The sequence below is a fragment of the Mus pahari genome, chromosome 15 (genome assembly GCF_900095145.1).
Source record: "Mus pahari chromosome 15, PAHARI_EIJ_v1.1, whole genome shotgun sequence".
In the NCBI taxonomy this organism is placed as follows: Eukaryota; Metazoa; Chordata; class Mammalia; order Rodentia; family Muridae; genus Mus; species Mus pahari.
Window position 1 is genome coordinate 61,018,223 of NC_034604.1, and position 25,261 is coordinate 61,043,483.

The 25,261-nt window shown below is 44.6% G+C and overlaps 1 protein-coding gene across 1 annotated transcript in view; it reads right to left on the reverse strand.

Annotated features, from left to right (window-relative positions):
• The window catches only part of Afg3l2 (AFG3 like matrix AAA peptidase subunit 2), a 46,191-nt gene extending 23,783 nt beyond the window's left edge, over positions 1-22,408 (reverse strand). Inside the window, exons 1-8 of the mRNA XM_021214253.2 lie at positions 22,119-22,408; positions 16,204-16,303; positions 15,771-15,848; positions 13,135-13,238; positions 12,875-13,027; positions 6,134-6,208; positions 3,646-3,770; positions 850-1,123 (exon numbers count right to left, since the gene is read on the reverse strand). Coding sequence (XP_021069912.1) covers positions 850-1,123; positions 3,646-3,770; positions 6,134-6,208; positions 12,875-13,027; positions 13,135-13,238; positions 15,771-15,848; positions 16,204-16,303; positions 22,119-22,232 — 1,023 coding nt within the window. The 5' untranslated portion in view covers positions 22,233-22,408. The remainder of the gene's footprint in view (positions 1-849; positions 1,124-3,645; positions 3,771-6,133; positions 6,209-12,874; positions 13,028-13,134; positions 13,239-15,770; positions 15,849-16,203; positions 16,304-22,118) is intronic.
• Positions 22,409-25,261: the final 2,853 nt, after the last annotated feature.

The window sequence follows — 25,261 nt, forward strand, 5'->3', positions numbered from 1 at the left end:
GGACCTCTGGAAGAGCAGTCATTGCTCTTAACCCCTGAGCCATCTCTCCAGGCCCCCCTGAGCATTTCTTTAAAGTAAACTTCATTGATGAAGTATTTTATCCAGTTAATTAGTAGCTAATCCAAGATAGGCCTGTGGCACAGATCTGTAACCCCAACTCAACAGAAGGCTGGTGCAAGAGGACAGTAAGTTCAAGGTCTACCTGGGCCACAGGAAGAGCTCAAGGCCACCTCAGGTAACTTAATGAGACTGTCTCAAAAGTCTATGTAAAAAGGGGTTGGAGTATCTGCTGTTAAGTGATAAAGTACTTGGTGAGCAAGTACAGACCCTGGGTCAATCAACAGGACCTCCACCTGTAAGCAATCCACATAACAAATAATAAGTTGCTACTTTATGCCTAGTCAAGGGCTGCAGGGCTGACACAATATAGGCACAGCATTAGCACAGCAGCTACAAGATATGTGTTAGAAGTGAACATTAGTATTGTCTCTTCTTCAACAAACACTGTGCCAAGACTGTCAGTGCCAGGCACGAGCAGGTAGCCTCTCACTCTGTGGAAGACGAGGTTAGACCCCTGCAGCATGAATATGCTACCAGGTGGTATAGCTGCCAAGGGAGGGGGGTGTCTAAATCAGGCCGAGGGAGAAACAAAGGCCAAAGAAGGCTTCCATGAGGAGAGAAAACACTTGCAGAAATACACAAAATGTATAAGTGAGATATAGAAAACAGGCTATAGAACTGAATCAGACAGAAACAAAGTTCAGAAAGAATGAACGAGTTGAATAGGTCATAAGTGACATTTTTAAATACATACACCTTGGAGTTAATCCTCTCCAAGTAGCTTTTTACCTTTGGGATTTTTGCTCCTAGGTCTTGATATTGCTTTGGGTTTTTCAAGAAATTCACGAATTCCATTATTTCTAGCTTGGCCTCCTCACAGCCAGCCACATCTTTAAACTTCACATCTATCTCATCCTTTAAGACCTTGGCTGTGGTTTCCCCAACACTGAAGAGTCCACCCATTCCCCGGCCGGTCCGACCAATGCCAGCGGGCCCTCTTCTTATGGTGTAGAGTAGAAAAGCGATAATGAGTACCGTGGGCAACATGCTCAGCAGGAAGGAGCTAGAGAGACAACACACAACAGGTCAGCTGGTGAGTTTCCTATGCTTCAGATATCGGCAAATGGTGACAAGCTTCAAAAAACCTAGTAGTTTAAAATATTCTTGTAATTTATGTGAGGCACAGGAGAATCTTGGCATGTTTATATCTCTAAAGCAATAACAACAAAAAGAGAGTTTGTTTCAACACATAGGCTCTCAATGTCTTGCTCCTATCTCAGTATGCACAGTACTGCTAGCTACTACTATTGTATCCAAGTTTCTTTTCTTTCCAGTTACTCACTTAAATGCTCAGCGTAATCCTGGTGTTAGCCTCAGACACCAGTTCTCTTATGAGGAGGCCTGAACCTTCAGAAAAGCCTTCATTTAACAGCAAGCCAGTTTGGAAAGTAATGCATACAATGTTTAACGTCTCTGCTCTGAAACTGCACAGGCCACTCTTGTTTAACAAGGTTCTCTTTCAGCAGAACCTCTCCAACACGGTGCCTGCAAAGATGCCTCAAAGCCTGGGGAAGTAGTCTATCTTTTGTCTTAGTAACTATTATTTAACATAACTTTTGAGTACAAACTTGCTAAATGTTTACACATTTTTAAACACTATTAAAAGAAGAATCAAGGAAAAATAACCTGCACTGGAAAACAAGTTTATAAAAGAATGAAATGAAACTGTCTACAGCTATGAGAACCCCTAACCTAAAAACATGGATCTGAAATGCCAGACAATTTTCAATGCCAACAAATATTTAAAAAATTTAGAATTTTGGAGAAATCTGAATTTCAAGTTTTGACTAGGAATGCTCAATCAGCAAAGTCTATGTAGACGTTGTAAAACCTGAACCAGTTCAGGCCCAGGCATATCACATAAGGGTTATCCAGCTTGTGAAATTTCAGCCTATTCCACCCACACCAGCTTCTCATCTTGGGCATTCATCTTAAGATCTCATGCAAAAGCATCCCATCAGCTGGAAGGCATCACAGTAGAGAGAGATGAGGCGCCACCAGAGCCCAAGTCCACAAGTCTCTAGCGATGAGTAATACCAACAGTGCAATTAACACACCAGCTCCTGGGCTGGTTTTGTTCTCACATACAGAGAAAAAAGATACAGTGCTAACTTCACTGGAACTGCCTGTCTCACAGCAGGACACACCTTCTGCATTTAATGAAAATGACCCAAGCACAGGGATTACAGGTATGCACACAACAGATGAATAGCCTACTAAAAACTTACATTCCCCAGCCCATATATCTATCCTCAACAAACAGAAGCATCTGCCCAAATTATAAGTGGAGTTATTCAGGTAAACCCTAAGAGAAGTAGTTCTGAAGAAAGAGAGATGATTTTTTTTTTTTTTTTTTTTGAGACAGGGTTTCTCTGTGTAGCCCTGGCTGTCCTGGAATTCACTCAGTAGACCAGGCTGGCCTCAAACTCAGAAATCCGCCTGTCTCTGCCTCCGAGTGCTGGGATTAAAGGCGTGCACCACCACACCTGGCCCGATTTCTTTTTTTAAATGTAGGAAAGCTTTAGCTACATAGATGTCTGTGCAATGTGTGTATGCCCTGTGCTCACAGAGGCTCAAGTAGACATTGGATCTCCCAGGACTAGAATTACAGATGGCTGTGAGCCACCATGTGGGTGCATGGAATTGAATCAAGGTCCTCTGGAAGAGCAGCCAGGGCTCTTATTTGCTGAGCCCCCTCTGGAGCCTGGAAATTTTTGCCCTGGCTGTCCTGAGGTGCTCTGTAGAGCAGGCTGGCCTTGAACTCACAGAGATTCACTTGCCTCTACCTCCAGAGAGCTGAGATTAAAGGTGTGTGCCACCACCACCCAGCACTGAAAAATTTCCTAAATCCAGGAAAACTATCAACTAGAAAGGTAAAGGACAGCTAAAGGTAGGATGCTACTCCTTCACATGGGGCTATTCATGCAAAACTTATACAAGGACAGCACACTGGTCCATAACACTCTAAATCCTGCTTAACCAAGAGAAACAGAATCATGTACAAAGGAAGTAGTCATGTGGAAAGACAAAAGTACTAATGATTTATTTTTCAATATAGCCCAAAAGAGCAAGGCCTGCTTAAGACTTTAATGGAGAGATGGCTCAGCAATTAAGAGCACTGGCCACTCTTCTAATGCCCTGAGTTCAACTTCCAGCAACCATATGGTGGTGGTTTACAACCCTTTACAATGGGACCTGATGCCTTCTTCTGGTGTGCAGGTGCTCACACAAAGCACTCATTTATATAAAATACAACAAATAAACCTTAAAAATTAAAAAGACTTTAAATTTATAACCCTGTCACTTAATGACAAGGGACAGTGAACCATCTATAACATAGTAAATGGTACTTAACTCTGTCTTTTTATTGTTTATTTTTCCAGCTTTTTGAGACAAGGTCTTTCTATGTACCCAAGGTTGGCCTCAAAGTCATGGCAATATTCTTGCTTCAGTCTCCCAAGTGCTAGGATTATAGGTATATGCACCCTACCTGGCACAAATCACATACTTAAAATGAATTCTTACCCATCGCTCTCAGCAATGTAAACCACAGGGACCCGGTTCTCCCCTTCTATGCCCAATTCTTGCTGCAAAGTCTCCAGATTCCGCTCAAATGTGTCAACACTGCCAATATTAAACCAGACGTATTGCTATAAAAACAGAAAAACAAATATCCTAAGAATGAAAAACTAACAAAAATTTGATTTTTCTAAAGCATTTAACCTGCTAAGAATTTTTCAGAAACACGAAAGACTTCAACAATAATAAAAGCCTGGTTGTAAAGATATGGTGACTTTTTAAAATTTGGTGAGAACATGTGGTAATCCTTAGCAGTAAACATTTTCTTAGCAATCTTCCTCACTGGCTTAAACATTACAAACTCACTGAGTGGTGGTAGCGCACGCCTTTAATCCCAGCACTTGGGTGGCAGAGGCAGGTGGATTTCTGAGTTCGAGGCCAGCCTGGTCTACAGAGTGAGTTCCAAGATAGTCAGGGCTACACAGAGAAACCCTGTCTCAAAAAAACCAAAAAAAGAAAAAAAGAAAAAAAAAATTACAAACTCAGAGAGATGGGCAGTGGTTAACACACTGCTGCTCTTCAGAAGCCTGGCCTCAATTCCCAGCACCCACACATCAGTTCACAGCTCCTAACTCCAGCTCCACAGGACCCAACGCCCTCTTCTAGCCTCCTCAGACACTGCATGCACATGGTGCACAGACATATATGCAGGCAAAGGCACACAATAAAAATGAAATATCAAAGAAACACAATTTTTTAAAAAAGAAAAGCATTTAAAAACCTACTTGAAAAGTAGATGAACAAGTACACTTTTCTTCCTGTCCACTTCCCAAAGGCCTCTTTCCAAAGTAAAACCCAGAGTGATCCAACAGTAACAGCTTAGTCAGCTGCGCATACAGCTGAAGCACTGCTCTAAGCCCCTGATGGGTACATTAACTCGTTTAACCTTGAGAATGTTCCTAGGAAGTAGGATCAGGGTGACAGTGATAATCAAAACTTGGCTAGTAGAAAGTACTAGAAATGCTATGCTGGGCGTTACCCTTCTAGTACCTAAGACTGGAGACTTCCTGCATGTCCTCCTCAAGGACAAATACCTTGAAGAATGTGGAGGAGACAGCTATTCTACAAGAAACACAAAATAATCACCCCTCAGGATCCACATGGAAATGGCTCCAAATTCTAGGAAAATCTCAAACCCAGATGTGAGATGCACAAGTCCCTTCTATGAAATGGGACAGTATCTGAATATTGTATCTTATATACTTTAATTCTAGATGACATAAAGTGCTCAATTCAACAGAAATGCTACAGAAAATCTTCATGCTCTTCTAGTTAAGGACAGTGATGGGGAAAAGCCTGTACACACCCAATGAAACCAAGACTTACTCTGAACTCCTAATCAAGCATTAGGGTTACAGTGTGCACACCAGACAAACTATGATGCTAAGGGCTAGGGACACAGCTCAGTGGTAAAGCACTTGCTATGAGGTAAACCACCTATGAGGCTCTAGGTTCAATCCCCAATACCACAAGACAAACAAAGCCAACAACCTTGAGATAGAAACCTTTACTGTGGCATAATGGAGAAATAAAAATAACACAATGCTATTCATTTTAGGTGTGAATGTATGTGTATTTCAGTCCTAGAAATGAGGCCTCTCCATCATCAAAGTTGTCCTTTGGAGATGGTACCACAAGACAGTACTAACAGGGTGGAGACAGACATTTGAGGGAGGGTAATCTCCAAAAGCAGGGGCCTGGTGTGGCTAGAAAACAGGTTAGAGAGCAACCTGGTGCAAGTCTGGCCCTGGCAGAGGCCAGCAGGATGGCAGGACACCCAAGAACTAGGAGTAGGGTCAGACCAGGGAAGGCTGACATTACCTGAGCCTTCCCCTCCCCTTTTCAAAACCTCCTCTGTGCATCTGATACTTCTGCCATCTGTACACGGAACCCAAACTAGATGGACCAGAAATACAGATTATTTTACTACAGCAGAGCCAGGTGTGATGGTTTCTGCATGTGCTCTGCGGGGCTGAAGCATGAAGACTGCCCGAATCCAAGGGCAGCCCAGTTACAGAGTCTGACCCTTTTCACACACACAAAAACTGGGAACAAACGGGTGCCACAGAAAGGCAAAAGGGAAACAAACAGAAAGACTCCTACACTGATTTCAAAGAACCTACCTCAAAACACAGGGAATTCAAATTTTAATGCTTTGCCCAAGAGAACAAATGATTTCCAGTGTACAAGAATCGCATATTATTCTGGGATGCTGAAAAGTGGGTGCCTCTTCACTATGTCATAACTACCAAAACCAACCCCAAACTGAAGCCTCTCCACACAGCAGCTGGCGTCAGTGCGCATCCACCTGTGGTGTGCCACACCCCACTGCCCCCAGTATACTTATCTAATGTAATGCAGGGGATGTTTTCTTGTCTAAACCTGAGAAAGTTTAACTTACTACTAATTCACATCAATTAATAAAATTATTTACCCCATCAACCGGAGTTTTTCCTGGTGTAAAGGTCACACGAACAAAACGTTTGTTGACAACTTCTAGTCTGTCCACCTAGAATGTTAAAAAGGCAAATATTTAAACGTAAGTTTACAGAAAATACTTGAGATGTTATTTTATTCACATTTTTTAAAAGACATATGACAGGCTGGGCAAGGTGATCCCAGCACTGGGGAGGCAGAGCCACCCCAGTCTCTACAGCCAGTCAGTCAGGTCTACTCTACTAAAGGTTTGAGACCCTATATCAAACTGAGGCAGAGGGGCTGGCGAGTAGTCGCGAGCACTCACTGCTTTCACACAGGCCCTGGAGTCAGGACTCAGCATCCACACAGTGGACCCCAACCACCACAACTCCAGTCCCAGAGGCTAAGACAGCTCTTCTGACGTCTGTGGTTAACCCTGAATGAAATCTACATTCACTCTGGCCTGTTCCCAAAGTTTTTACATGGCTGTTTTTATTCACCTTTCTTTTCTTCCCATCATTATACTTGCAAGGTTCACTACACTGGCATTTAAATTCTGTGGAGCCTTGCGTTTGATGAGTACACTCCAAGTTACCTCCATGTTCATTAACAGTTAAGCTGGTTCAAATTGTACACAGTCGTACCCAATGCTGTGATGAACACCCCTGCAGACACCTTCTGGAACATCTCTTCAAAAGTTCTTCAGGGACACACAGTTTAGAGGCAGCTGCAGCTGCACTGAGGTAGGCTATAGAGCACACAGTCCTTCAGGTTTCCTAGGTATTGTCAAGCTGCTCTCCACAGTGGTCTCCAATCCACTCTTCCTGGCCAAGGACTCTTACTGCTTTCCTCTCTAACACTTGCTATTATAACATTTTACTCTTTTCCCATTCCCTGAATATCAAATAGTACATACTTGTTTTCCTTAATCTCCTAATTATATTTGATTGTTAAACTAGTAGTAGTAATAGTATTTTCATATGTGCTCATTTGTTACCCCCTTGTGCCAGCTTCTCTGGAACACCCTGGCTTTCTGTTTGGCATTGTCACTTGGCAGACTTACTGACAGCAGATCATGAGAAATAAAGGATACCCGCTGTCACTGTCCTTCAGGTGTAGTATTGTAAGAGTATTATTAAAAGCTTGGAGGAAAGAATATCATTAAGAATCAGATATAGCCGGGCGTGGTAGCGCACGCCTTTAATCCCAGCACTCGGGAGGCAGAGGCAGGCGGATTTCTGAGTTCGAGGCCAGCCTGATCTACAAAGTGAGTTCCAGGACAGCCAAGGGTACAGAGAAACCCTGTCTCGAAAAACCAAAAAAAAAAAAAAAAGATTCAGATATAGGGCTGGCAAGATAGCCAGTGTGGTTAAAAACCCTTGCTATGAAACCTGATGAATTTAGCCCAAGGAGCCCATGTAAGGTGGGAGGGTCTGACCTCTGACCTCCATATGTGTGCTGTAGCATTTGAATGCTGAGCCATACCTTCCTTCCACCTTACATTGTGAAATGACAAAGAAATAAGGACAATTCAAGACAAGCACAAATGAAGGCAGTTCATGACCAACAACATGGCACTACAAAAGATGATTATGGAAACAGTACACACAGAAGAGGAAGAAAGAAAGCAGGAAGCTTACATTTGGGAACAGGACTGGCTTAACGGGGGAACAAGGAAAGCATGTGCCATGCCCTCTGCTGTGTCAGCAAGTCTGACACTAAAGAGACAAGGCCAAGAGCAAGCACTTCAACCAGAAAACAAACCAAAGGAAACCTCCAACAAAAACCACAGCAATTTACTAAGCATCCCTCTATAATAACTTATAAACTATAACAACATAAATGGCCTGAACTCATCCATAAAGAGACAGGCTGGGGGATGAAGAGACAGCTTAGTGGTTAAGAGCACTTATCACTCTTGCACAGGACCCAGGTTGGATTCCCAGCATCTAGGCCGGATGGCTCATAAGCCCGTAACTCCAGTCTCAGGGAATCCAATGGTCTCTGACCTCAGCAGGCATTGGCAAACACATGGTACACATAAATCATATAGGCACACACAGATATACATAAATAAGAAACTGAATGAAACAATGGTGTAGTGGCTCAAGGTTGAGGAGAAGGTTTTTACTGTAGATAAGTAGAGAACAACCAGCAGTGTCCAGAGCAGGGAGACAAAGTACAACACTAGTTAAGGCCAGCAGAGAAAGAGAGGGCCAAGAGGACGGAGAGCAGAAGACCAAGAAGGCAGAGAACCAAGAGAAACAAGGGACCCACAGCCGAAAGGGCAGGGTTGCAGGAGAATGAGACGCTGGGGTAAGGAAGCCCAGGAGCTGGAGAGGGTTAGGATAAAGGATGGATGGGTGAGAAGAGCTGAGAGGAAGTGCAGGTACTGAGCGACCTAGAGGAGGCCACCATTTGCTTTGATGTGCTAACAGACACAACAGCAATTTGTTCTGGGTTTCTTTCAAACCTGACAAAACTATATCTAACTTGGTTGTCTCTATGAAACACATCTTACTGGTAAAGACACCAACAAATTGAGAGTAAAAGGATGGAAGACATCTATCACACCAATAGAAACTGAAAATAAAACTGGAGTAGCTATTCTAGAAAATGCTGGAAATAACACACACACCCTCCCCAAGACTTGGAACAAGTACATGAATTCAGAAACACAGCAGGATACAAAGTCAACTCACAACGGCCAACAGCACCCCTGGGCAGGATGACAGTCAGCAGGTTCAAAGGAAACTCCACCCAGTCCCCATTCTCATCTACCAAAGGAGCCATTTCCTTATCACTGGCAGAGGGACGAATGGCTCTCTAAGATAGCCTACTAGCTATAAACCTCCCCACCACTCTGGCTTCCCTTCCCCCACTCTGGGTCCACACGTGTGTTTAGGCAGTGCTCTTCCATCTTTTGGCTCCTTCTCCTTTGCCCACACTTTGTCTCCCTCTCTCACTCTGCCCATCTCTCTCCTCTCGTCGTCGTCAATTCCATGCAGGCCATTTTCAGGCTACTAATTTCTCTCCCTGCTCCAGACTCTTCTAGATGCCTCTGCTGTAGTTTCTCTCATAGCTACAATAAAACTTTCTCCTCGACCATCTTTTGGAGTGGTCATAGTGTCATTTTATACAATATATGCCTGTAATTACAGCACCTGGGAAGAAGAGGAGAGGCAGGAGGATTGCTGTAAGTTTGAGGCCTGCCTGGACTACATCTCAAGCTCCAGGTTAGCCAAGGCTACACATAAGGAGACCCTGTTCCCCCTTATGTAGCCTTAGGAGTAGTGAGATGGCTCAGTATATACAGACGCTTTCTGCCAAGCAGACACCCTTCGATCCCTGAGACCTACAGAGTAGAAGGCAAGAACTAATTCCCACAAGGTGTCCTCTGACCTACACATATATACACAAACAGACACATTAAATAACTGTAAAAATAGCACTTGGGAGCCAGAGGCGGGTGGATCTCTAAGTTCAAGGCCAGCCTGGTCTACAGAGTGAGTTCCAGGATAGCCAGGGCTTACATGGAGAAACCCTGCCTTGAAAAAAACAAAAACTAAAATAAAATGAAGAAATAATAATAATAATAATAATAATAACAACAACAAAAATAATAATCAGTAATATGTCTATGTACTAACAAGGGGTAATCTGTAAAGGAAATTAAGAAAAATAGTCGCACTTACAATAGCAAGCAGAGTAAAATATGTAGGGACTAAATTAATTTAGGCAAAAGGTAAAAGAAATGCACAAGGAAAGCCATAAAGCATTTAGAAATAAGTTAAGAAAGATGAAAGAGGCGAGCCACTGGACTCCGGACGAGAGAGGGAGGATTGGATAAGAAGGGAAACCCAAAAGGACCGTTTATCTTCTGTGCCCGCAAACTCAGACACGGCCACACGCACCCACATTCATACGAACAGTCGTGCACACACGGCAAAGGTAGCTGGAGTGGGGAGGAAGGGAAGTTTGTACCAACCAGTCGTGAATGCAACTTGAAAGATTTCACACAGCAAAAGGAAAAAGAAAAAAAGAAAAACGTAAGTTAAAAAATAAAGAAGTACATGCCCCTCAAAAAAAAAAAAAAAAAGATGAAAGAAAATCTGCACTCACAAATCGAAAGAATTTATACTGTTATGAAAGTGATCTGAAGAGTTAATGTCTAAAAGGTTGTTTTTTTTTTTCTAGAAATAGAAAACCATTCTTACAATTTACACGGAGTCTCAAAGGAACAGCCAAAACAATTCTGAAAACTATAACAGAGTTGAAGGACCTACACACTACAAAGCTATACCACTCAAAACTGTGATTAAAAGACAATGGAATAGGGGCTGGAGAGAAGGCTCAGCAGTTAAGAGCACTGGCTGACCTCTTCTAGAGGTCATGAGTTCAAATCCCAGCAACCACATGGTGGCTCACAGATCCATAATGAGATCCAACGACCTCTTCTGGTGTGTCAGAGGACAGCAGCTACAATGTACTTAGATACAGTAATAAATAAATCTTAAAAAAAAAAAAAGCACTGACTGCTCTTCCAGAGGTCCTGAGTTCGATTCACAGAAACAACATGGTGGCTCACAACCATCTGTAAAGGGATCCGAAGCCCTCTTCTAAAGTGTCTGAAGACAGCTACAGTGTACACATATACATTAAAAAAAAAAAATTAAATCTTAAAAAAAAGACAATGGAATAGAACAGACAACACAGAAACAAATGGAATCAAATGATTTCTGACATGGATGTCAAGACCATTCAATGGGAAAAGGAATGTTTCCAACAAACATGAATACCCAGTTTAAGGCCCATTCCAAGATTTGGAACCCATGCCTGACACTGCCCAGGTCTGAGACTAGGTAGGCCATGGGCCTAGAGGAAAAGGAACATAACAATAAAATGACTCCTGAAGACATTCTGCTATGCCCATAGATCAGTGCCTTGCTCAGCCGTCATCAAAAAAGCTTCTTCCTGCCATAGAAAGAACAAATACAGAGACTCACAACTGGACAATGTACAGAGAGTGAGAGACTGGCACACTTGCTCCTAAGTGGGATGCCCATCAAATCCCTCCCGTCAGGGCCTGGGCAACCCTGTGGGGAGGAGGCAGAAAGACGCCTCAAGCAGAGCGGATGGAGGGCACCCAGGAAACACTGCCTTCCAGACAAAACCGGCACACACATGAACCCACAGAACCTGTGGCAGCGTGCACAGGACCTGCACTGGCTCAGGACAGATGGGTCCCAGGGCTGAGAGAGGACATGGACACTTGAATCCCTAACCCAGAAGCTAGCTCCAAATCACAATTGCTTTAGAAGGAAAAGTTAGTTTTGCCAATGAAATCTCACTGGGTATTAACTACACTTAAGGGGGGCCCTTTTTGTTGTTTTTTGTTTGTTTAAGGGGGGTCCTTACATGGATACACGATATATATATATATATCTCCTTACATGGATAAACTACACTACACTTATATGCTGGGCTCAGCAGCAGATGGCCAACACAAAACAAACTCAATGGTGCTTTTGTAGATTTTTTTTAAATCTCATTTTTTTGTTTTGATTAGGAATATTTCATCTTGGTCTTTTGTGACTTTTGATTTAGTGATTTTTATGAGATTTGTGTGTGTATCTGTGTGTGTTTCTTGTGCTTTTTAACTGTGTTTTTTAGTTACTCTGTTTTTGTTTGGTTTTGCCTGTTTGTTTTCTAAAGAAGAAAGAATGAGATTTTGTTTTTGTTTTTGTTTTTTTTTTGTTTTTTCAAGACAGGGTTTCTCTGTATAGCCCAGGCTGTCCTGGAACTCACTTTGTAGACCAGGCTGGCCTCGAACTCAGAAATCTGCCTGCCTCTGCTTCCCCAGCGCTGGGATTAAAGGCGTGCGCCACCATGCCCAGCTAAGAATGAGACTTTTAAGAGCAAGAAAATGAAGACATGAAGTTGGACAGGTGAAGAGGTAGGATGGATCTGGGGGAAGGGAAACTGTAATCAGAATATATTATATGAAAGGAATTATTTTCAATAATAAATGATAAAAAAAACCCTATGAGCAAAAAAATGGAGTTGAACCTTATGTAACTATATAAATCTTTTACCTAAGTATATGAGAAATTAACTCAAATCAAAGACTTAAGACCTCATGACTACCAGAAGAAAATAGAGCATAAAACTTTCATGACATGGGCTTCATCAATGATTCTTAAAATGCTAGCAACAGGAAACAAAAGATACATGAAATTTAAGAATTTGGAGCTGGGGGTTAGGGGAGCGGGGAGGTTGCTGGAGAGATGGCTCAATGGTTAAGAGCGCTGACTGTTCTTCCAGAGGTCCTGAGTTCAATTCCCAACAACCACATGGTGGCTCACAATCATCTGTAATGGCATCTGATATCCCCTTCTGGTGTGTCTGAAGACAGCTACAGTGTTCTTACATATGTAAAATCAATAAATAAATCTATTTAAAAAAAAAGAATGTGGAGCTAGGAAGATGGCCCTGTAAATGGAGGTGCTTGGAACACAAGCCCTAGCACAGTCCTCAGGACCCACATAAAAGGAGGAGAAGAGTCCACAAAGCCGTCTCGTGATCCCCACATACACGCCATGACACACACATGCCCCCGCCATAGTAACTGTAAATTTATACAATAAAAAATTTCAAGGAAAATATTCAACATGCAAAGCCATTTTATGTTGGACTCTGTGTTCTAACACAACTGCATTTCCCCTTCTAATCTGCAACACCCCAGCCCATTACTTACCACTCCCTTAGAAAGATAGTTATTGACAAAGTCTTTCCATGTGATTTCTCTCCCAGAACTCTTGAACACGAAGTAAATCATGACTCCACCCCAAAAAAGAGCAGTCCAGAGAAAGTACATCCTGAAATCCTTGTCATCCCATGGAAAGTCACCCTAGACAGAGAGGAACACAGTTTCTGTGTGGAAATATGATCTGCGCTATGTGGGCTTTTTGGGGGGCTACCAACCCAACCTCAACAGTAAACAGTTTGAAATCAAACCTTCTGGAACCTGGACCACCAGTGAGAATCTTCTTTCTTGCCACGGCGCTTCCCTCCCCCACCACCTGCACCTCCAGAAGACTGGGGGCCCGAGAGTTGTGATTCTGTAAACAGAGAGAGAGAAGCATGGCCAGCATGAAGCATGTAGCACATCCTGTCCAACATGTAGCACGTCCCACTGTTGGCCACTGTCAGCAAGGCGTGCACAGCTCCATGCTGACACTGAGGACCTAAAGGAAACACTGACTGGCCAATGCAACAGTTACTGCAGAAAGCACTATGAGGAAAGGCATTAATACAAAGTGGCAAAGGCCAAGAGGCTCTGATGCACTTGCCTAGGACCTCAGAAAACACACACAGTAACTCAGTAACCCCAGAAGATTGCTACTGTTACCCACATTGTACAGAGGAAGACCTGAGCTTAAGCAACTGGCTGGGTGATTTGTTGCCATGTGACATGTGTGAACAAAAAGGGACAGGGGCTTAAACCTGAGCAAATTCTTCAGTTCTCATTCAAAGTTCAAAAGTGTGTGCTGGGCTGGGATTGTGTAAGAGGGTGAGCAGAGGATCATGGAGGGAGAGTAACTCGGTTGCTATTATTGGCCTAACACACACAAAACCGAGGGTTCAGCCTCCAGCATCACAAAAAACCAGGCCTGGTGGCCTCCAGAACTTGAGGTGACCCGTTTGTTATCTAAGCCCTCTTCCGAAAAGATCTGACCCTTTGTAAAAGAGCCCAAACAAATTGATGCAGTCATTAATTCTGTCCCTTCTCTATCCTCCCAGTGACCTACAAGTACCATTCTAATGTCACCAACCACCATGAAACAACCTCTCCAACAGCAGGCGGCAAGGCCATGGGTGCCTGTCACCTCAGTGGCTTCATGACACATTCACCAAACCACTGCCTTCACAGAGGCAGACGTGACATACGACAGCTCAGGCCACCAAACAGCACAACACTGAGAAAGAGATTTGGCACAATGCAGGCTGGGTAACAGTATTCCTGACTCCTCTGGTAAGGTTGTACCCCAAGAGCTGTAATATAATATAATGTAATTGTAGTGGCGGGCTGGTGAGATGGCTCAGTGGGTAAGAGCACCCGACTCCTCTTCCAAAGGTCCGGAGTTCAAATCCCAGCAACCACATGGTGGCTCTCTACCATCTGTAACAAGATCTGATTCCCTCTTCTGGAGTGTCTGAAGACAACTACAGTGTACTTAATAAAAAAAAAAAAAAAAATTGTAGTGGCTATTCCTGGTTGTCAACTTGACTATATCTGGAATGAACTACAACAAGGAATTGGAAGGCTCACCAGTGATCCTAATCTGGAGGCTGGGAGATACAAGTTTCTAACCTGGATCTTGGCATGGAGTGCTTGAGGAATAGTGGCTATGAATTCCAAAAGATTAAGACAGACTTCAAGGTCATCTGGGACTAAAGGTGTGGTAGCACACACCTTTAATCTGGGCTACACCTTCTGCTAGGGACCTACATAAGGACACTGGAAGAAGGAAGATTTACTCTCTCTCTCTTCTTGCCTTGTGGGACTGAGCAACTACTAGATTCTTGAACTTCCATTCAGAGCTGCTGCTGACCAGTGTTGGGAGTTAGACTACAGACTATAAGTCATCAACAAATTCCCTTACTATACAGAGACTATTCTGTGACTCTAGAGAACCCTGACTAATATAGTAATGCAAGTCTCTTCTCACTGGTGAGCCTGTCAACTACTGGACTATGCCTTTGGTAAATCCTACAGCATTGCCCATGTAACCAACACTGCAACCCAGAGCCTTGGGGCTGGCCTGGGGATGTCACTCAGTCATAGATCTGCTTAGCATAGGTGAGGATCCGGGCTCAATGACCAGGACCACCAATAACAAAAAGTCAAAGGTCTAACTTACATTTCCCTAAAAGGGACACCAGCTGGACGCCAATAGGTGTCAAACATTGTGGTTCACTGCACAATGCTTATGAAATGAGACCGAAAGACTTAGTGCCACAAGATCTGTCCACGTACCCAGTCTTAAAAAACCTTCTCCAAGGGGGCTGGTGAGATGGCTCAGCATTCCGAGCACCGACTGCTCTTCCAAAGGTCCTGAGTTCAAATCCCAGCAACCATATGGTGGCTCACAACCATCTGTAACAAGATCTGATGCCCTCTTCTGGAGNGTCTGAAGTCAGCTACAGTGTACTTACAAATAATAAATAAATAAATCTTTTTTTAAAAAAAAAAAAACCTTCTCCAAGTCAGTAGACAGGGCTCTGTTAAAGTTCAAGATTTTCATTTTAAATTTAAAATTTTAATTTAAAACTTTAAAACACTGCACTATGGAACTAGAGAGACGGCAGAGTGGTTAAAGACTGCTTCCTACTCTTCCAAGAGTACCCAGGTTGGTGGTCCCAGTACCTATGTCACCCCACAGGCAGCTCACAACCTGTGACCCCAACACTGGGGGATTGTCGGCCTCTTCTGAACTCCACAGGCACATGCACTCACATGTGCACATGTCCATACACAGACACACATAATTTAGAATAAATCTTTAGCCAGGCAATGATGGCACACGCCTTTAATCCCAGTATTTGGGAGGCAAAGGAAAATAGCAAACTCAACCTTCTTCTAAAACTACCTTTTTTTTCTCCAACAGCTTCCTTAGGTTCACTGGCCTTTTTTCCATTTTTCCCGTTAGGAAAGTACTTTTCAAATCCTGTCAGAAAAGATAAAAGATATCTTCAAACTAAAATTCATCAGGTTTTGTGCATATTATTATAAAGCTGCTGGCACACCAGCAGAAATCATAATAGTCCTCTTGTAGAATACACCAAAGTCTAAACAATACAGTTCACAATCCGGATGTGCAATTCCACCACCTGTAAGATGTTCACCTGTAGGTGACATAATTTCCCCTGCTCCCAGCAGACAGAAGCTGAAGTCAGGGTGTGGACAGAGCAGACAACAGCTAGTCACCCTGAGGTCACCTATGTACCCGCACAGGAAGCCCCTCCTCCCAAGGCATGCACCTTGAGCAACACACGGCACTAGAGCCAGACCTCAGGACTTACCTTTGGGAGGTCGAGAACAGAACCTCTGATAAGCAGCAATTACATCCCTCAGAAGAGAACGTCTGGGGCTTGCTGCTTGGACAGCAGCATACTGAGAAAGCTGCAACATGACAGTAAATAAGAGCATGAGGCTATTTTACAAAACAGAGGGAAAAGACTTCATTCTGACACCCTGAAGTGAGATGTGAACTTCCCTTTGGGAAGAATTAAGGCTTGATGTCACAAAGCTACTCTCTAGTCTACCAACAGAAGAAGGAGATAGGCAGTAACTACCCAAAAATCACCAGTGCTTCTAAGTCAGACACAACCCTGGACACAGTCCAAGTATAAAGACCTAAGAACACATTCATTTGGCAATGTTTATCTGATTTATAACACCCAAAAGACAACTTTCACCCAAACTGTTGTTTCCTGTTGACTCATTTTTAGGTACTTACCTAAAGTTACAAGCCAGTGCTGCTTATAAACAATGGTAACTTGATCTCACTTCTGTGATGAGAAAGTCAGGGATAAATGTCACTGACAGTCCTTACATTAGCCAACTGCTAAAGCCCTTGCACACTGCTAGTGAGATGTAATGAATGACCAAGCCATTTTGGAACACAGTTTGGCAAATCTCAACACGTTTAATATTGGAGGGCGTGAGGGCAGGGAGTGAGACAGTTTGCCACCATGACTGACCACCTAAGTTCAATACACAGACTCACATAGCAGAAGGAGAAAACCAACTCCCACAAGTTGTCCTCTGACCTCAAGTGCTATGGCACGCCCCCACCCCTCCAAATGTAAAAAGAAAAAAGCTAGCATAATACCAAAGGATCCAGGCAATTCCACTCCCTCCCCTTAAAAAACCCGATGAAATGACTATTCAAAAATATATACCAAAAAAAAAACACACACACACACACACACACACACACACACGCTGGCAGTGGTGGCACACACCTCTAGTCTCAGCACTCAGAATACAGAAGCAGGCAGATCTCTGTGAGTCTGAGGCCAGCCTGGTCTACAGGGTGAGTTTCAAGATAGCCAGAGCTACACACACACACACACACACACACACACACACACACACACACACAAACCCCATCTAGAAAAACAACAACAAAAATACACACAAGCTCACAGCTACATAATTCATAATAGTAAAAATGCTACTAACTCAAATGGTCATCAGTTACTAAATAAACAGACAGGAAGTGGTAATTCACTCACTACCCGTAATGCTTTGAATATGCTTGGCCAAGGGAATGGCACGGTTTGGAGGTGTGGCCTTGTTGGAGTAGTTGTGTCACTGTGGGCATGGGTTTTAATACCCTAGTCCTGGCTGCCTGGAAGTCAGTATTCTGATAGCAACCTTCAGATAAAGATGTAGAACTCTCAGCTCAGCCTGCATCATGTCTGCCTGTCGTGTTCCTGCCTTGATGATAATGGACTAAACCTCTGAACCTGTAAGCCAGCCCCTATTAAACGTTGTCCTTATAAGAGTTGCATTGGTCATGGTGTATATCAGTTGGTACCAGGGACTGGAATGCTGCTGTGACAGGCCTGACCATGCTTTCATCTGGAAGAATGTGGATTTGGGGACTTTGGATTTGGAAAGCAGTGGAATGCTTTAAATGAGGCTTAATGGCTATCCTAGTAGGAATATGGAAGACTTTGTTACTGAGTGATTGGAACTGTGCAGACCTCCAAGAAGATTCAATGGAGAGTTATTTTTCAGTATGTGGCCTACAGACTGTTTTTGTAGCATTTTGGTGAAGAATGCTTTTTGCCCTTGTCTTTAGAGTCTACCTGAGTCTAAGGTAAAGAGATTTATATTAATTGCATTGACAAAAGAAGACTCAAAAAAGCCCAGCAGAGACTTTGTGCTCTGGTTAAGTCTCATGAAGAGCGTTTTGAACAAGCATAACAAGCTTAGAAAAAAATATAAAATATATGGTTGGAGTATTAAAGTGGCATCAGGAAGTGAAATGGAGCTGAGTCCTGTGTTCAGGATATTAAATTGAACTAAGGGAGTAATGACTTTGGGGCAAGAACCTACCCAGCTATGTTTAGATCCAGGCATGGTGGTACAGATTTAACTCCAGGAGATAAAGGCAAGCAGTTCTCTAAGTTCACGGCCAGCCTAGAACACAGCAAGTTCTGGGTGAAGAAAAGCTTCAGTCCAGGCTTGGTAGGCAACACTTTTAATCCCAGTGCTTAGGAGACAGGTATGCAGAGCTCTGAGTTCAAAGTCAGTTTATGGAGCAAGTTTCAGGACAGCCAAGCTCAGGCTGTGAAGGAATTGGAAAATAGAAAGCTAGAGATAATGTAATAGAACAAGGGGGCCATGTTCCAGCTCCAGCAAGCAGCAGAACTTGACAGCTTTGGCCACGTGGCTCTNGACTCTAAAAGTTCAGAATTGAAGGGACTAATGGGACAATTGATGCTGAAGCTAAGAAATTAGTGGTGCTTAAGAAGAGACCAGCATCTGGGGCTGGTGAGATGGCTCAGCAGTTAAGAGCACTGACTGCTCTTCCGAAGGTCCTGAGTTCAAATCCCAGCAACCACATGGTGGCTCACAACCATCCGTAATGAGATCTGATGCCCTCTTCTGGTGTGTCTGAAGACAGACAGCTACATTGTACTTACATATAATAATAAATAAATTTAAAAAAAAAAAAAAAAAAAAGAAGAGACCAGCATCACTGAGGTGAAATCTTCTGGGAAGTGTTTTCTGAGAGCACAAAGAAGCTGTGTTCCAGATGCTGCAGCTCGACTTCATAATGTGTTAAGAGTCACCCAGGTGGTACTGGTTTTGAAGGCATAAAGGGGTCACGAAGAGCAGCTGAGGCTCGGCACTGTGAGAGGCCATTGGCGAAGGTGCAGCCTTAGTTGCAGTTGATAGCCCAGGACTGAAAGGGTCATGCAAAGGAGTTGAGGCTTGGCACCATAAAGAGAGCCTATGAGAGACTATTGGTGAAGCCTAGTTGTAACAGAACACCCAAGTGTATTGGAGATGCCAGTACTATGGGATGATCACCAAGAACGGCAGTGGAGTGGATCAACCTGAGCTTAGACTGCTACAGAGGGCAGAGCTGGAAATATGATGCCAGCACTTTGGGGGATCCCTGACATTGAAACAAGAAGCTGTAATGTTGAAGTTGTCTTGGTGACCCAACGATGTTAAAGATACCACAGCTCTGGGATACCTGCTGAGGAAAGCTGCTAACAGGGAGTGGAACCAGCTCAGGACAAAGTTTGTTGCAGTCAACAAATATGAAAAAGGAGCTGGAGATCTGAAAATCACTTTGACATCAATCATGGAGATGTTTGTAGTTTGTCCAACTGGTTTCCTGTCTTGCCTTGGGGATTACAGTTAAGTGACTGGATGAATCTCAGAAGCGACATTGAACTTTGGACTAAACATTGTTGAGACTGCTATAGACTACGGGGGACTTTGGAAGTTGGACAAAATTTACTTTTTTATTATGCTATGACTAGGCATGACCCCCATAGATTCATGTGTTTGAACAAGCCTATGGGGGCCAGGGAGTGGAAATGTGATGGTTTGAATATGCTTGGCCAAGGGAGTGGCAGTATTTGAAGGTGTGACCTTGTTGGAGTAGGTGTGTCACTGTGGGTATGGGCTTTAATACCCAATCCTAGCTGCTGCTGGAAATCAATATTCTGCTAGCAGCCTTCAGGTAAAGATGTAGAACTCTCAGCTCCTCCTGCACCATGCCTGCCTGGATGCTGTCATGCTCCTGCCTTGATGATAATGGACTGAACCTCTGCACCTGTAAGCCAGCCCCAATTAAACGTTGTTCTTATAAGAGTTACCTTGAGCATGGTGTCTGTTCACAGCAGTAAAACCCTAAGACACCACCTTTATATGACTTATAGTGCATAATACAAGGGAACTGTTCTCTAAGTTGTTGGACTGTATCTTCTATGAACAGTACTGTATTTTCCAGGAGGAAAGTTTCTCCATGTACAATGCTCTGAATTCAAAGCACTGATGTGGAGGGTTAGCTGAAGAGAAATGAAGACAGCACAGAAGTGAAGGGACACTTCTTCATGTCACAACACATGACAAGTTTCTGCAGCTTGGTATGGAACCAGACACATAAGTTACACTCCACAAATATTGTCACCTCCAAATGCCCCCTGGAGGGTGAGGATGAAGCAGTTGGAGTGGTTGTCTAGAATGCACAAGCCCTGGGTTGGATGCCTCAATACCACAAATAAACCAGGTATGGGCCAACACTCAGGAAACAGAGGCAGGAGGATAACATGTTCAAGGATATCCTGGGCTATATACATTCTGTACAGCAAAGCAATGTTCAGGCGTCCCTCCGCAAGGGGTATACATCACGCACAGGCATACTGATTGGCTGTAGCTATCCAAATGAGGACTTGTGTCTCAGCATTCACTGGTGACTCACAGGGACAACAGTCCCACTAAGGCCTTTTATGAGATTCAGTCTCACAAAGTAGGTCCCTAAGTCCAATGTCCACTGATTATAAAAGGGAAGGGATCAGATGAGCAAGGTAAGATGGGGAAATGGTCAAACACTGAACAGATGGTCTATAGCAGGGCAGTACAGGATACAAATGATGAGGACTCTGATGCAGGGATGACAAGTAAGCTTCAAAGTAAATGCCACACACAGGTACCCTCAGCCATCCTTACACATGGCTTCAACTCTCATATCCACCAACCACTGGCGAAAAACACTCAAGAAAACAATAACAAAACCAAACAAAAATTTACATGCGTTGGTGTGGTGGTGCATAACTGTAACCCCTACACTTGAGAGACAGAAGATAGGATCAGTAGTTATAGTTTTGTCCATTATCATTGCCAACCTCAGCAATGAGGAATATTTGAGGTCAATTTAGGGTTTTTTGTTGTTGTTGTTTCCTGTGTGGGGAGAAGTTGGCTGGGTTGGGTTGGGTTTTGGTCATTATTCATTGAATGGTAGGATATAAAGCCTATTTACTAACCATTTTCAACACATTAGGTACTGAAGTAATCTAGAGATGGGCATATAATCGAAGAACCAGCATGATTAGAAGGACCAGGTGGGAGATACAGGAGGCTAGTATGGGCTATTACAGAGACCACACCTCAGAAATCCCCAAACAAAACAAACAAAACAAAGCACGGAGGAGGGCGTGCATCCTTTGAGTTTGGTAAGGGTCCAAGCATCAATTCCCTCCGGATACTGAAAGGCTGCTGTAGTATGTACTATCCGTTTCTAAGTGAAGGGGCTGGACTAACCACCTCAAGGACGCTGGACAGTAAGTGGTCAAGTCAGTGACCAAGGGACCAATCACATTCCTCAACCGCCATGCTATGTTTTACCTCTGGGTAAAACCTGTGCTGGGCTGGCAGACAGTAAGAAGCTGTGTCACGGTCCTGCCAACACAGCATCACTTCAATAAAATGTACCAGATAGGGAGTGTGTGGCCCTACACCAGTAGCCAAAGCCTCCGGATAGGCGCTGTTACGCAACTAACATAGGTCCTAGCCTGAACAATACATATTTTGACACCAGTGATATTTGCCGATTTGTATTCAGGATGCCAGCCACGGCCCCCTCGTTCAAACACATGGGAACGGGAGGTGCCACAGCCCTGTCTCTCCCCTCCAGCTCGCCGGGGCAGTCCATTAGTCTGTCCTTTTGCAGTGCCTCGAAAGCCAACGAGACCACGGCAGCGAGGAGCAAAGCCGAGGCATGACCTTCCCGGGCTCCCGGAGCCACTCTCCGCGGCGAGGCCCTCCAGGGCCCCGGGGTCAAGAGAAACATCGCCCACGGGGACCAAGAACCTCAGGCCGTCACGCGTCCGGGGCCGGTGACCTTGACACCGGCGCCGGAGCCGGAAGCCGGGCCGGAGGGAGCAGCAGCGACGCGGGGACTCACCGTACGGAGGCAGGGCCGCCAGCCGGGACCCAGGCAGCCGCTTGGCACGAGCAGGGGAGGAAGGCCGCGACGGCAGCCGCCCCGGCTCCACAGCAGCAGGCAGCGGTGAGCCATGGTGGGCCCGGCCGGCTCCCGGGCGCGCGCAGGCACGGAGCCAAGGCGGGCGGACGGCGACCCGCAGCTTCCGCGGCTTATCGGTTCTCCGGGAACTGCGCGCCACCGGCGCAGGAGACCCGCGACGGAACGCGAACCCACGCTCCACGCGTGCTCGCCAGGCCCTGCCCCGGCGTGCGGACGTCGACGTGCCCTCTAGGCGGCCGACCACGCCCTCGGGTCGGGAGGGGGGGGAGGGACGAGTAACCGGGCTGGAGGCGGGAGCAAAGGGAGAGTGGGGCGGGGTGAAGGGCGTGACTGGCCTATTAAAGCGCTGGAGGGGCGGGGTTGGGTGGGGCCGAAGACGGCGGGGGGGTCAAAGGAGGAGTGTGGCGGGGCTAGGGCGGAGTTGGAAGATTGCGGGGGGCGGGGCTAGAGGTGGTAGCCAATGAGAACTTTGGAGGCGAGGTCAAGGCGGGGTAAAGCTGGTGGGAAGGGCGGTGTGAGGGCGGGCAGGAGGCGGAGCCTAAAGAGGATTGGTGAGGCGGGTCTGAGGGAGGGACCGAAGAAGGGCGGCAGGAGGGGCCAAATAAGCAGAGCAAGATTCGCGGGCGGACCTTAAAGAGTTAATAGGAGGTTTAGCAAAAGCTCTATAGAAAAGAACCATTTTTCATTCAGGACTAGAGACCACTGATTTGTTGTTTTGTTTTGTTTTGTTTTGTTTTTCAAGACAGGGTTTCTCTGTGTAGCCCTGGCTGTCCTGGAACTCACTTTGAAGAACAGGCTGGCCTCGAACTCAGAAATCCGCCTGCCTCTGCCTCCCAAATGCTGGGATTAAAGGCGTGCGCCACCACGCCCGGTGAGACCACTGGTTTTGTTTGACATTTTAGCATTCACTCTTGACTACTCACCAAGTAGTTAACTGATTGCTCACTGACAGGCATGAGGCAAGTTCTGCAAAGGCCAAAACACAGCTACTTTTCTTATTTTCTCCTGGTGTTTTGGGGACAGGCTTATAGCTGTGGCTGTCCTCAAACACTACTGGGAACTGAGGTTGGTTATGTTAAAGATTCTGCAATGGTGATTGACTGCTCAGAACTACCTGATCGTGAAGAGTTGGGTTGTTGCAACACCAGAGCCAAATTGGCTCGCGCTATGTTTAGTCCCTTTAATAACCCCAGGCATTATTCATCCTCCCGTCTAACCCAGCATCACCATGACTGAACTAAACCTAGTTGATATTTATAGAAAACTTCCACATGACTTGCATGTGTGGATGCCTCAATTCAATTCCCAGCACCATAAACAAGGGGGGGGGGTTTCCTGTGCACAGTATTTTCAGGCTTATTTACCCAGACAACCATGGATCATAAGTAGTGAGACCTACATGTATACTTGCTAGCCACAATAGATCAAAACTAGAAATGGGGATCAGAGAAAGACCAAGAGTGGGGCTGGGGCGATGACTCAGTGACAGGTTTCCATGTAGGATTTTCGACACCTCTCCTTTGGTTTATCCCTCCTTCAGCTTTCCCTTCGCTACTCTACCCTTTTGCCCCAGCCCTGCTTCCATGTTGCTCTATTGTCTGTACCACCACCTTCCCTCAAAGCCTTTCTTTGTCCAGTTTCATGGCTGGCTTTCTGGTTTCCTAGCCTTAACCCTTGTTTACTTCCAGAGTGTACACATGTTTAACAGAGACTAGGGGCCACATACGAGGGAAAACATACAGTAATTGTTTTTCTGAGTTTGAATTACCTTGATTAATGTTTTCCAGTTCCATACATTGTTTTTTTTTTTAATTTTATTTACTTATTATATGTAAGTACACTGTAGCTGTCTTCAGACACTCCAGAAGAGGGAGTCAGATCTCATTAAGGATGGTTTGAGCCACCATGTGGTTGCTGGGATTTGAACTCTGTACCTTTGGAAGAGCACTCGGGTGCTCTTACCCGCTGAGCCATCTCACCAGCCCCCCACCATACACTGTTTTTGTTGTTATCAACAGCATGCTTTTAACCAACCTGTGTGTCAAAAGGCAATTGAAAGTTAGGAATTATTTTTAATATAAACAAAAATAATACAACATTTCATCTCACAGAAAAAATGCGTAGATGAAGTGAGAGCTATAATTACATGGATTTTTATTACACTTACTGGCTTATGCTAGGTCAGTGTTCTCAGCTTCTACTCTAAGAAACTGAAGTAAGGCTTGGAGATGTGGCTTGATTGAATGTAGCTGTAGCTCACAGAAAGACTTGGGTCCTGTCCCCCAGTGGCTCACAAACTGGACATGACAGTACACACCTATAATCTTAGCACTTAGGAGGGAAAAGCCAAAAGGTCTGGATTGTAGGGTCATCCTCAGCTTTGTAAGGGGTTTCAGATGCAGGAAGGACTCCTTGAGATACAGGAGATGCTGACTCAAATAAGTGAAGGAGTAATACTACAACAGAAAGAAAAAACATAAAAGAAGAGCCACAAGGGGCTGGAGAGATGGCTCGGCAGTAAAGAACACTGGTTGTTCCTCCAAAGTTCTTGAGTTCAATTCCCAGCAACCACATGGTGGCTCACAACCATCTGTAAAGAGATCCTGTGACCTCATCTGGTACATCTGAAGACAGCAACAGTGTACTCATATACATAAATAAATTAATTGAAGAAGAAGAAGAGGAGGACGGGGAGGAGGAGAAATCCATAGACTGGGCATGGTAGCACACACCTTTAATCTCAGCATTGGAGAAGCAGAGGCAGGTGGATAGCTGATTTCCGTGCCAGCCTGGACTACATAGTGAGTTCCTGAATAGCCAGGGCTACACAGAGAAACCTTGTTCCACACCTCCAAAAAATGTATAGTATTGATGATGAATCTTTAATAAAAATAGTGAAACTGTCTACAATGGTAGGGTGGGCAGCCCAGTGGCAGAACACCCACCTCTAACATGCTCACACTTCTGGTTCCATCCCTAACATCACAAGAATAAATAAACATGCATACATACATACAATTGGAAACAAAAGTGGGGTCTATCAGTCTACAGATGAAAATATT